This window comes from Marmota flaviventris, chromosome 19 (genome assembly GCF_047511675.1).
Source record: "Marmota flaviventris isolate mMarFla1 chromosome 19, mMarFla1.hap1, whole genome shotgun sequence".
NCBI classification, from domain to species: Eukaryota; Metazoa; Chordata; class Mammalia; order Rodentia; family Sciuridae; genus Marmota; species Marmota flaviventris.
Genome location: NC_092516.1, coordinates 11,566,808 through 11,579,392, shown reverse-complemented (window position 1 = coordinate 11,579,392; position 12,585 = coordinate 11,566,808). Strand labels below are relative to the sequence as shown.

The 12,585-nt window shown below is 62.4% G+C and overlaps 1 protein-coding gene across 1 annotated transcript in view; it reads right to left on the bottom strand.

Annotated features, from left to right (window-relative positions):
* Nucleotides 1-12,585, bottom strand: part of Abcc1 (ATP binding cassette subfamily C member 1 (ABCC1 blood group)) — a 94,085-nt gene that overhangs the window by 62,869 nt on the left and 18,631 nt on the right. The window contains exons 2-4 of the mRNA XM_027940941.2: nt 6,390-6,566; nt 3,105-3,230; nt 931-1,068 (exon numbers count right to left, since the gene is read on the bottom strand). Of these exons, the coding sequence (XP_027796742.2) occupies nt 931-1,068; nt 3,105-3,230; nt 6,390-6,566 (441 nt within the window). The remainder of the gene's footprint in view (nt 1-930; nt 1,069-3,104; nt 3,231-6,389; nt 6,567-12,585) is intronic.

Genomic DNA, 12,585 nt, shown 5'->3' with positions numbered 1-12,585 from the left:
AGCCTGGAGAGTGCCCCCTGCAGACCCAGTCCTGGCTTCCCACCACACCCCACCCCTCCTGAGACAGAAGAGAGGGCTCCGACCCATGGTCACCCTGCCCAGCTGTGTGGTGAGGGCATCTCGGGTGCGGGAGGAAGCCTGGGCATGGGAGTCAAACTGAGCTGCGTCCAGGGCCTGGCCCACCCCAAACGGGCTGCGGGACCTTGTTCGCTTACTTACCCTCTTTGTGCCTCAGTTTCCCCTCCTACAAACAGTCCGGTGGCCCTCAACGAGGAGGACCTCCCAGGGACCAAGTGGCAGTCTAGGGACACACATTTGTCATAACCTGTGGTGTGACTGGCACCCGGCAGGGGGAGGCCAGGGATGCCCCAGAACACAGGAGAGTACTCGGTCACAAAGCAGTGTCCCACCCAGAACGTGAATCTGGCTGGGGTCGCAGAGTCTCATGCGTCACGGAGCAACGTCACGTGATTATTCATAAAAAGCACTCAGTCCCCTGCACTTAGAGACTCGATGTCTGCTGCCATCAACGTCAAGGAGAGGCTGCTCTGTATGCCATGGGCGCTCAATAAATGCCCATCCCTTCCCTTGCTTTGCCTCACGCTGCTCCTTGGTGAGCTCCAGGCCAGCAGGGACAGCGGCCAGGGGCCTCAAGGTGACCACTCCTCAAATTCCTGGGAGCAGCGCACGCTGCCCCCCCCCACACACCGTCTCCAGCCAGAACGCAGCCGATGGCACCGAGGTCGCCTGGGGACGCGTCCAGGCCCCCGGGGAAACAGCCACTCGGCACAGCCTGCTCCCAGCTCAGCTCCGCCCCAGGCCGAGGACGCGTGCATGTCCCCCGGCAACCCCAGGACCCTGGCACGGAGGAGACGCAGCACCGGCCCTTCGCGGAGGTGAGGGACCGTGCCGGCCCCGACGCCCACTCACCTCTTTTAAGGCAGCCATGATCTTGGATCTGAAGATGGTGAGGGCGCACAGTAGGGCCAGGAGCCAGAAGACGAGCAGGACGCCCGAGGACTGGACCCCCTTCCTCCTCTCGAGCTGGATCAGGAAGGTGGCGAGCAGCTGGGGAAAGAGCAGAGAGGGAGCCGCTCAGGGGGGGCCGGACCCCAAGGCCCGGGGCCCGGTGGACCTCAGCCTGCGGGACGAGGACTCCCGGGCGAGCCGGCTCCAGCCCAGCTCCGCCGTCACACCAGGTGCCACTCTGGGGGCTTTCACTCCACTGCTGGCTCTAGGCCCGCTGTCCCCACCAACTCACGACTCAAAACCACCAATCTGCTTCTCCTTGGAAGAAGAGGACACGGGGTCACCCCCTGGGGGGGCAGAGTGGCCCTGGGGAAGCAAGACCTCGATGCTGGGTCTCCAGCTAGACTCAGGGGAGGCAGGGCACCCACAGCCCGCCCCTGCCCCTAGACGTGGGCTCAGAATGCCCTGTCCTCGCTCCTCCTGCCCAGTCCCTGGCTCCTCCTGCCCAGTCCCCTGGCTCCTCCTGCCCAGTCCCCTGGCTCCTCCCGGAGCCCATCAACCAGGGCAGGGCTCTGCCTCTGAGGCCCGGGCTCCGTCTGCCCGGCACAGCCTCCTCCCCTCTGGCTGGGGCCCGTCAGTCCAGGGGCTCCGGCCTCCCCTCTCTCCTTGGTCAGCTCGTCGGCATCGTCAGGATGCCTCGCCCTGGCCCCAAACCTCTCCCTTCAGGACCCGGGGTTCAACATGGGGAGCAGCACTGGGCCGTGGCCAGAACCCAGGCGTCCAGGAACGTCACTGAGCAGTGTCCACAGCAAGGGCGGGGAGACAGCAGGGCGGGACGGGCACACCCCGGGCTCTGCCACCACCACCAAAGGTCAGGTGTGTCCACACCCTGTGGGAGCAGCCAGAGGAGTCTCCAATGGCCACACACGTCACGGCCACCCGGAGACCAGACCACACGCCGGCCACCTGACCTCAACCTGAAACGCGTTGCCAGAGACGCCCGCCTCGTGCCACCAATGTGCTCCGAACATCTGGACAACTGTTTAGACTGACCGTCCCCCGCCCACGCCTCCCGCGACCCAGGAACGGCCCATCAGCGAGCGGTGAGGCCACACAGTGAGTGAATCAGGACAGACCCGGCCACCGGGCTGCAGCCGCTCCGCCGTGACGTGCCCACGGTGCTCTGGAGGCTCAGAGCAGGACGGGTAGCACCTGAGTGGCCGCAGGGTGGGGGGGCGGGGAGGCGGAGAGTGACCACGGGGTGGCCCGGGGGAACTCAGGCAGGGGTACCCTCCACAGGTGCCCCGTGTGTGAGGCCGGGTGTGGAGCAGACCCTCCCTGTGCACCCTGCACCCGCCGGCTCCCCGAGCTCCCTGCCCCGCACACTCTGTGCCCCGGGGAGCCGCGCGTGGAGCTCGGTCCCGCCACACACCTTACCTCGAGCCCTCTGGGAACGGGGAGGGTAAGACAATGTTTGCCCACTGTTTCCTGTGTCATGTTCCTTGTGCCTGCAGGCTCTGAGGTCACAAGGGAGCCAACCCCAGTGGGAAAGCCAGATAATAAACAAAGAGTCACGGTAAACAAACACGGTACGGTGCGGCAGGTGCTGGGCCGGAGCTGGAACCCGGCTCTACCGCTGTGGCTGTGTGACCTTGGCAAAGCCCTTAACCTTTCTGTGCCTTAGCTTCCACCCCCTGGAAGGGGACAGACCAGAAGCTGTCTCGCAGCAGATCGGCTACAATTAATAAACGGCTCACCATGGGCACTGCCCGCTGACTGAGGATCCCCAGGGGGAGGGGCTGCTTCCTGTCCGGCTTAGCATCCCACCCCTCACTCACAGCCGGCAGCTGGGGAAAGTGTCTGAGATTTCATTGCAAATGCAATGGAAGACGAGGTGTCACTCCGCCTCGGTGAAGGGAGAGGGCAGCGGTCCCTTCGGTGGCAAGAAGGGCGTGCATGCCCCTCCCGCGGGCCCCGCTGACCTCCCTGTCCAGCTGGACTCCAGCGGGGCCAGTCCCCGGGGTTTTTCAGAAGAAGTCAGATTTCTGGGCCTTCACCGTCCCTTCTCAGCCGGCCGCGGTCTGGGCCTGCGCGGTGCCTGGCAGTTGGCCAAGGTTCCCAGCGGTGCCACTTACCATGGTGACGCCCAGGAGGGTCGGGCTGACCAGCAGCACGGGGGCCACGAAGACACCCTGACTCCTTTCCCAGAAAGCGTAGAAGAGGTCGGCCCAGCAGACGGTCCACAGCAGGAATCCCAAGGCCTGCAAGAGAACACGGCGGGTTCCGGCACCCCGCGGGGAGCGCGGCCAACCCCAGACCACTGGCCACGGTCCTCGGATAAGGCCCGCCCCTGCCACATGGAGCCCAGCTGGGGTGGACGGCCAGCAGGCCACACACAGGGTCTGTGTCCAACCCGCCAGGCGGCGCCCCTGACCCGGCAGGACTCGCTGGCTGACGTCCCCCCAGCACCCAAACTCAAAGGAGCGCGGCCTGCGGCCCTCCCTGGAGCCATGCCGTCAGCCACGTCACCTGAGGGCCAGCCACAGAGGCAGAGGCCGTCCCTGCCTTCAGAGCTGATGCTCTAGTGGAAGGTAATCAGGAAAAAACAGAAGCACCCCACGTCCTGCCCGAGAGCAACGGCGCAGCGCAGAGCAGGAAAACAGGCCCGGCCTCGGCAGGCGGCAGGGGAGTGGAGAGTCGAAAGCAGGGAATGTGTGCAGGCAGAGGGCCCAGGACGTGCAAAGGCCCTGGGGTGGGGCCAAGGGTTTGTTGCTGCTACGGGATGAGCAACGGACACGAGGAGATGGCAGAGGAGGAAACCTGGAGCCAGGGCACTCTGGGCCACAGGGGCACTCTGGGCCACCGGGGGACTCTGGGCCACCAGGAGGCCTTCCGGATCTTTACTCCCAGGAGCGGGAAGCTAATGGAGCGTTTCTGAGCCAGGAAGGATAAAATCTGATTTATCCCTGAAAAGGAGACAATGTTCCCCAAGAAATGGACACGGGGCTCCTGGCTCGCCCAGTCCAGGCAGGGAAGCCGGCGACGGTCTTTCCAAGACTGATTCTGGGGGAGCTCCAAGTTCACAAAGATCAGCGTCAGCGCTGCCCCTCCCCCACCCCCCACGCGCCCGGCCTCCGCTACCAGCATCCCGAGGGGTCCAGTCCCAGTGGACGGACCCGCACCCACACACGGCCGCCCAGAGCCCAGGCCAGGCCTCCCTCCTGGTACTGGACCTCCTCTGCCGTGGCCCAGGGCCTGAGGCCGCGTGTCCCTCGTCACGGTCCCTGTCGACCCCCCCCCCCGCCCCCACCCCGTTTGTGCCGAGCTCTCCCCACCCCCACGCCCCGTCTTTCCCTTCCAGAGGTGACACAGCTGGGCTCTTCACACTCTGTGGCCTGTCACACTGGCTTGTTAGGCTTTGGGATGCAGCCCCGGGGACGGGGACGGGGACGGGGACGGAACCAGGCCAGGCGGTGAGCCACCCGAGTGGCCCCGCCCCTCAGACTGGCTTCTCCCAGGTGCACTTGGGTGGTCACCCTCCCACAGTGTGACAGCTTAGCTCCTCAGGCAGGCGGGCGTAAGGCCACCAGACTGCTCTGCGCTGCCTCCCGCCCGTGGTCGAGAGCCCCTGCGGCCACTCCGACAGGCGTGGGAGGCGACAGGCGTGGGGGGCGGCAGGCGTGGGGGGCGACAGGCGTGGGGGGCGGCAGGCGTGGGGGGCGGCTGCTCCAATCTGCAGGGCCGGTCGCGTTCTAAGGGGCCTTGACTGCGGTATGAGCCAGACGGGCGCGGGCGGGGTGTCCCAGCAAAGGACTGGGGCAAATCATTCAGGCTTCCCTGTTCCCGAGGGTCTTAGGAAACGTGGCGTCAAAAAGAGTCACAACAGCCGAGACGGACGGCCCGAACCTGTGACCCCGCGACTCGGGGGGCCGAGGCAGGAGGGTCTCAAGCTCAAGGCCGGCCTGGGCCACAGGGCAAGAGCCCATCTCAGAAAGACAGAGGTGAGGTAAACAGCTGGTGCAGAAAGAAAGCAGGAGACGGAGCAGGGCGCTCGCGAGCTCCTCACGGCTTCTCCTCGATGGCCGGTCAGCTGCAGGGGGGGTGGGGACGGGACCCCAACACGGAGAGGCCAGGCAACTCCTGGATCAAGTGACCGGCACCCACCCGACCAGGAAGGAGCAGGGGGCCAGCTGCTCTACCGTGGATCTGGGCTGTGCCCCAAAGACCACGGGTCAGAGACCTGGTCCCCAGCGGGGCACTACTGAGAGAGACCCCCCAGGAAGTGGGGCCTGGCGGGGAGTTTCCTGGGGACCCTGCTGGTTTGGGCCACGAGGATAGGGTTTGCTCTGCTACGTGTGCCAGCCAGGATGTGCGACCTCCTCTCAGGCCGAAAAGCCATGGGTCTGCCCAGCCCTGGACGGAGGAGGCCTCCAAAACTGTGAGCCCAAACAAACCTTTCCTCTTTATAAGTTTGTTTATGTCAGGTATTTTCTCACAGTAACAGAAAGCCAGCTGACGCAAAACGTCACTCAAATTCAAACGGAGGAACGGACTCCAGAATAACTGTCCCTCACACGTCCCAAGGTCATGAGACACACAGGAGGGCGGAGACTTCTTCCAAATTAAAAAGAAGCTACAGAGACAAACGTGAGCAAAAGCAGCACATGGCTGCAGCCCGGGTTCTGCGCCAGAGGAGGAAGATGCTGGCGAGGCCAAGGCCAGCAGCAGGTCAGAGGACAGACTGCAACACAGACAGCAGATTTTCTTTTTTTTTTTTTTTTAAGTCGTGGCCATTTGTGAAATTTCCTGTTTCATAACTGTGCTGTGGTTACACAAAAGAATATTGTTGGGGGGGAATAAACACTGCAAAAGCTGAGGGGCCAAGGCGCGTGGCGGACGCCGCCTCTCTCAGGTTTTGTGAGTGTGGGGGGCGCTGGGGACGGCGCCCAGGGCCTGTGCGCACGAGGCAGGCACGTCCCCAGCCCACGCCACCTCTCCTCACATGGCTCAGAGTGGGTACCCGTGGAGGGCAAGGGCTCTCATCCAAGCCAAGGGCCAAGGGTTCAAAATCAGGGGGCACAGGAGGGACGGGGCCGTCCTGGACACGGATGCCATGACCCTGTGCTTGGAAGCCATTTCAAAATGAAGACCTTTTTAAGGTAAAAAAATAAAAAATAAATGGCGAATAGCTTTCATCGGGGAGGCAGGCCTTCTGAGGACCTGGTCACCCCTGGAGAAAGCCCTGCCGTCCGCTGGGCACACACGGGGCAGTGAGGCTCGCAGGCGCCCGAGCGGGGATCCGAGCCCCTGTGTGGTGCCCAAGCTCCAGGCTTTAAGTGAACTCGAGACCCGTGGACAGAAACGTCAGGCCACCCCCCGGGTGCCCACCCCCTCCGCCGTGGGGACGTCCGGCCACTCACAGTTTTGGCTTTGTTGAGGTGTGTCATCTGGATGTAGCCCCGGTCGTGGCGGGAGAGATAGAGGGCGTAGACGGGGAAGGAGGCCCAGAGGTAGAAGCATGGCAGCCACAGCAGGACGGTGTTCTGGAAGCACTTGGGGAAGTCGGGGTTGCTGGTGTGCCACGTGACGTTCCAGTCCTGCAGGCAAGGCACAGGTCAGGGGCACGGGGCAGGGGCACGGGGCAGGGGCACGGGGCAGGGGCACAGGGCAGGCGCACGGGGCAGGGGCACGGGGCAGGGGCACAGGGCAGGGGCACGGGTCAGGGGCACAGGGCAGGGGCACGGGGCAGGGGCACAGGTCAGGGGCACGGGGCAGGGGCACAGGGCAGGCGCACGGCCCAGGGTAGCCACCAGGATCCGCCCCTTCAGATCCACAGGGCTCAGCCAGACCAAGACACCAGTCACAGGGACGGGAGACCTCTCACCTCTCCCTACAGGACAGACAAGGTCCCCGAGCCCACGGCCAGTCCCACCGCGACACAGTGAAGACTGCCATTTCCAGGGGCCCTGAAGGACCCTTTGGTCATACGGGTCCCCTTGATGTCACTGCCTTGTGAAATGAGGACGTCGTCATCAGCAGCAGCAGCAGGAACATGGCTCACATCAGAACTGAGCTGGTGAGCCAGCCCCGCCCCCCGCAAGTGCTCAGCACTCATCACCCCCTCGATCCTAGGAGCTAACGACGCCCCCGGCCCCTTCTGCAGATGCTCAAACGGGCGCAGCGGGTTCGAGGGCGTGTCCAGTATCGCAAGGCCGCTGAGCTCGGTGGCTGAATTCGCACCCAGGCAATCTGAGCGGCTCCCTGCCTCCACCATCAGACTCCCCAGCCTCAGGGACAAACTGCTCCGATCACTTTAAAAATTTTTTTTAAAAAAATGAAAAGCTGGGGCTGGGGATGTGGCTCAAGCGGTAGCGAGCTCGCCTGGCATGCGTGCAGCCCGGGTTCGATCCTCAGCACCACATACAAACAAAGATGTTGTGTCCGCCAAAAACTAAAAAAAAAAAATGTTAAAATTCTCTCTCTCTCTTTAAAAAAAAAAAAAATGAAAAGCTTGTATTTTGCACAAGAGGCGTGCCAAACAGATTTCTAAACATGATACGCACATACACAACTCACCTGGACGGACCTAGCCAAGAGCTCATTCCACTCACTGTTTGGCAATGGAGAATGTGAATTTAACTCGAGGCCAGAGCCGTCTGTGAACTAGCTGCACAACTGGGAAACCCTGTCACCCAGGTCGGGGGTCTCGTTTCCCACCTCTGCAGGGGCAGGCTGGGCGAAAGGAGAAATCCGAGACCTCGCCCCACAGTGGCCACGGAGCCCAGGGATGGTTCCTTGTTACTTTGGACGTGATTATTAAAAAACAAGGTCAGCTGCTGGCACTTAAGATCAGACCATCTCCTATAAAAACTTGGATGATTTCTGACACATTTTTTTTAAAAATCGGAACATCCGGGCCCAGTGCGGTGGTGCTCGCCTAGAATCGCAGCAGCTGGAGAGGCTGAGGCAGGAGGATTGCAAGTTTGAGGCCGGCCTGCCCACCGTCACACAGGGAGGCCAGCAAGGAGCTCAGGGACGGGGAACCTCACGGCACCGGACAAGCTTGGACAGCCAGGCCAAACGCAGGGAGGGAAAGGGGAGGAAGCGCGCGGCTCTCGTCTCTTTTTTAAATCTTTACAAATCTTTGGTACCAGGGGCCGAACCCAGAGATGCTTAACCGCTGAGCCCCAGCCCCAGCCCTTTTTATTTTTGATTTTGAGACAGAGACTCGCTGAGTTCCTTAAGGGTCTCAGTAGGTGGCTGAGGCTGGCCTTGAACTTGCAATCCTCCTGCCTCAGCCTCCAGAGTTGCTGGGATGACAGGCGTGTGCTGCTGCACCCGGCCCGGATCATTTCACTTAAAACTGGGGAGGGCTGGAGACCAGCTCAGAGACGGGGGCTTGCCTGGCCTGTGGGGGCCCTGGGCTGGACCTCCAGTTCTCCAAAATAAAAATGAAATAAAGAGGAAAAAAGCTGAGAATGTGAGTAAAGTGTGTGTTCCCCAAAAAGCATCTGAGTTATGCACCACGGGACGCTTGCCACTGCCCAGCTATGCACTTTCAAAGAAGTTAAGATGGTTGTAAAAGTCTTAATAAATAATGTGACTTGAGAGGGACATGGAGACGTGAAGCAAACTGGCTCCCCAGAAGCGTCCCTCCTCCGAGACGCAGAGGGCTGTTTTGGCAGAACCAGGAAACGAGGCAGGACCCAAGAGCCGACTTCCAAGGCCCCCGCACGCAGGGCTCAGCTGGGAGCTTCGGGCCCGACAGAACCGTTAAAAAACCAAACAAAACCAGACCGGAAAGGTCCGTGCGTCTGGAAGACAGCCTTGTACAGTAAGACCGCGGTCGACCGAGAGGAGCCACTTCCATCGAAGCCCGACGGCCTTAATTGGTTTCCCGCCACCTGTGATTCTTAAGGTCACGGGTGACACGAGGATTAAACTGCTGGTGGCTCTTGCCACCGGGCAGCCTCTCCGCAGCTGCCAGACACAGCTCACGCCAAAGGCATCTGCCCTTTAGAGAGAAGACAGCCCGGAGCCCCCGTCCCCGGTGAGGCATCTGAGAGGCGCGGGTCACTGGGCTGCGCTGTGACCCCCTCTGTCCTGCTCAGTCCTCCCCACTAAAGGCAGGTGTCCAGCCACGGCCACATCTGACTGCCCATCAGGAGCCATCACCCACTCGTCACCCCCCCCCAAGTCCCTGCATCCACCACCCGGGAGCGCACCCCAGCCCCCTCCTCTCTCTGAACTTGTTTAACAGGTGACACGTGGGCGCGTTCAGACTTTTCAAACTCCACCAAATGGTCTGTGATGAACAATCAGTCAGTCCCTTCTCCTTAACGCCCAGCCTGTCCCCCATCCGCAAGCCAACTGCCCCCTGGGCCAAGGAGCATCCTAGAGTCTTCCCCACAGATCCCAGGCGCAGCCTCCTGGGTCACCCGTCACACCCTCTCCTCGACACCTCGGGTTCCTGACCCCACCACTGGCAGAGGTGTGCCCGGCGCTGGACATTTTGATTCCTTTGGAACCACGAGGTGCGATCTTGCCATCGTCCGTATCCACCAGACCCAGCTCCTGTCCCTAGAAGGAACCCTTGGCAGTTTCTTCTGTCCTTCCAGAAACCGATTCATGCGAATGTAACACAAGCAGATGACCGTCCGTCACCAGGGGAGGAAACAGACCCCCCACGGCGCTCTGCACTCGCGTCTTTCTCCTACCCACAGACCCTAAACTGAGCAGGAAGCCCCAGCGGTCCCTGCGATGCATACTTCGTGCACCTTTGTGCGGGGGGTGGGTGGACCTGCTTCCAGTGGGTCTCCTGCAGCCTTGGACCTGGGCGGCTCTTGCAAACCAGACGGGTCCCTTCCACAGCCCTCGCGTCACACCCAGGCGGGCACGTCTGTGTGACAGCTTTCTAGGAGTGAAACTGCTGGGTCACAGGGCGCACATTCGACATGAGGAGAGGCACTGTCCTCCACCCAGGTGACAAGAGCCTGTACTCCACCTACAGGACCCGGGCGGCCACCCCCAGACCAGCCGCCAACCTGACATAGAACAAGCCTCACGGCAGCTCCACTCCCTTCCCTCCTCATGGTCAGAGAACTAACTGGGAGATCCTCCCAAGTGTGTTTAGAAGCAGGCTGTCCCCTGCTCAGAGGGAAACCCACAAATTTACACACTCGCATTAATAAAAGCCACGGGGCTGGGGTGTGGTTTCGTGGGAGAATGCTCACCCAGCAGGTGTGACAACCTGGGCTCCGTCCTCAGCCCCACAAACGCACACAAATAAAACTGAGTGAGACAGACGGGGTCGCCCCCTGCTCCGGAATACCACACCCCATGGCTCCCTACTGCCTCTGAGAACCGAGTCTCGCCAGGCTCCGGCGGCCTTCCACATCAGCCCGGCATGGCGTCTCCTGCAGTTTCTCCCCGAGGGCCATCTTACTTGTCCATCACCAGCCTGGACTGCACGCCCTCAGTGCCTGGCCCTGCAGGGTCCACCTCCACCTCTGACCCTCCTCTCCCAGCAGGCGGCCGACGAGCAGCCAGCAGATGGCCCAGGGACGCCGGCCCTCCCCTTCCATCCAGGGGCTTACTGAGGTCAGGAGCAGCACCTGCCAGGGGCCGTTCCCTGGGCTGGACGCCACATCTAACCCCGACGAGTAACCCCAGCACACAGGGGCAGGGAGTGGACGGACCCATTTTACAGACACAGAAACGAAGACGGGGCAGGCACGGCCCGGAGCCCGACTCCAGTAGACGCCTCTATGTAAAAACAAAATGGGAACGTTGCCTTTTTACCAGACAGACCCAGTGTTCCCACCAACGTCAGCCCCGGGGACACCCACAGGCTGGACGGGAGGTTTTCTTAGAAGGAGTCCAGGGGAGGAAGCTGGGCCCCGGGGGGCAGGCTGAGCTCCGTGGGAGGACACGGTCATTCGTCTTGGGTTTGTTGTCTTTTGCCCCGTTGGGATTCTCTGCGCTGCGTGTAGTGCCGCTGCGATGACGATCTCCAGGCCCGTCCCGCTTTAGATAAATAAATAGCTGCAGGAGATCGCGGGCCGAGGCTTCCGAACGCAGAGCCGGGAACAAACAGGAGGCGCACTTTCACTGGGCGCCAAGGACAACGGCAACCAGCCGCGCCGGGCCCGGCCCCGAGTTTTCCAAGCTCTGGTCCAGTCCAGCCTCCCGCGGGCCTCCCCTGTCCCAGCTCCCAGACTCCCTCCTGTCCCAGGGAGGACGCTGAGGTCCAGAGGGTCAGGGCAGCCTGCTCAGGCTCACTGACCAGGAGGGGACCCGACCCCAGAGAGCCTGCAGCGGGCGTCCCAGCCCTTTCATATTTTATTTAGAGGCAGGTCCCACTGAGTGGCTTAGGGCCTCGCTAAGTCACCGAGGCTGGCTCTGAACTCACGATCCTCCTGCCTCAGCCTCCCGAGCCACTGGGATAACAGGCGTGCACATGGCGCCCGGCTGCCAATAAGTTCTAATACTGAAGTGGCAGCTTTTGCTAAGCACCAACTGTATGCCAGTGCTGGGTGCAGACGTCAAGGCCTCCTGTCTCAGGGGCAGCTGCGGAGGAGCCAGCACACCAACCCAGCAGGCTGGCACGAGCTCCGGCCAGCGCAGGCCTGAGACCAGGAAGCACTGGCTAAGCCAGCAGCCGTCGGCAAAGGCCACCTTCAGGCCACCCTGGGTGGGCGTTGAGAGCGGCTGCAGAAAGGAGGGCAGAGGCCCGGGCGGCCAGACACCGATCCTGTTTGGCCACACAGCCTGGGCGCTCACCCCGCACGGCCCTGCACAGACAGGCCAGGGAGAGGCCCGGGCTCTGTGCCCAGCGCTGCGAGGGCGGGCAGCAGCTCCGAGTGGGAGGTGCCAGGGGCCAGCACACTGTGGGCGAGGCCCCCTGCCCCCATCGGCCGAGGGACTCTCCTCTCTCCTGGGACTCAGCACAGCTTCGAATAACACTCAGAAACGTGGCAGGGGACACGCCCAGACTCCCCCGACGCCCCGGGGACAGCACCCAGATCCCTGTCGAGACACAGAGCTGGGCGGCGGGTGGGCGAGGGGAGGAGTCCAGCAAGCCCAGCTCCCGTCTCCCCGGGCTCCCCGCACAGAGGTCAGGGCAGAGCCCAGCTGCCGCAGGGGGCAGTGTGTCCAGCCCACTTGGACACCGACCTCCTGCGAGGCCTCTAGGCAGACCCTTCCCTCCGCCAACACCTGTCCCCGTCCCTCCCGCCAGGACCACGCGGCTCACGCCCTCCAGCTGCTTCCTCTCCTCCGGTCACAGAACCCCCGGGTCATGCCCCAGGGACCCCGTGAGGGGTCAGGCACATGCCAGGCACGGGCCACACGCGTCTGGGAGTGTGGCCGTAACAGGACACATGGCATCCGTGCGTTTACTGAGCACTGTCCCTGGGGTGGAAGACCCAGAAGTGAGTGGCGGGAACAGAGGCCCTGCCCTCCCAGAGGCCACAACCCAAGGAGGGGACACCCTCAGATAAGACAAAGGACACGGGGACTGTGTATACAGAAGGGGCCCAGAGAAGGAGGGGCACGGGCGGAGGATGGTGGTTCAATGAAGGATGGAAGGAAACGGGGGATAAGGCAAGCAGCCAT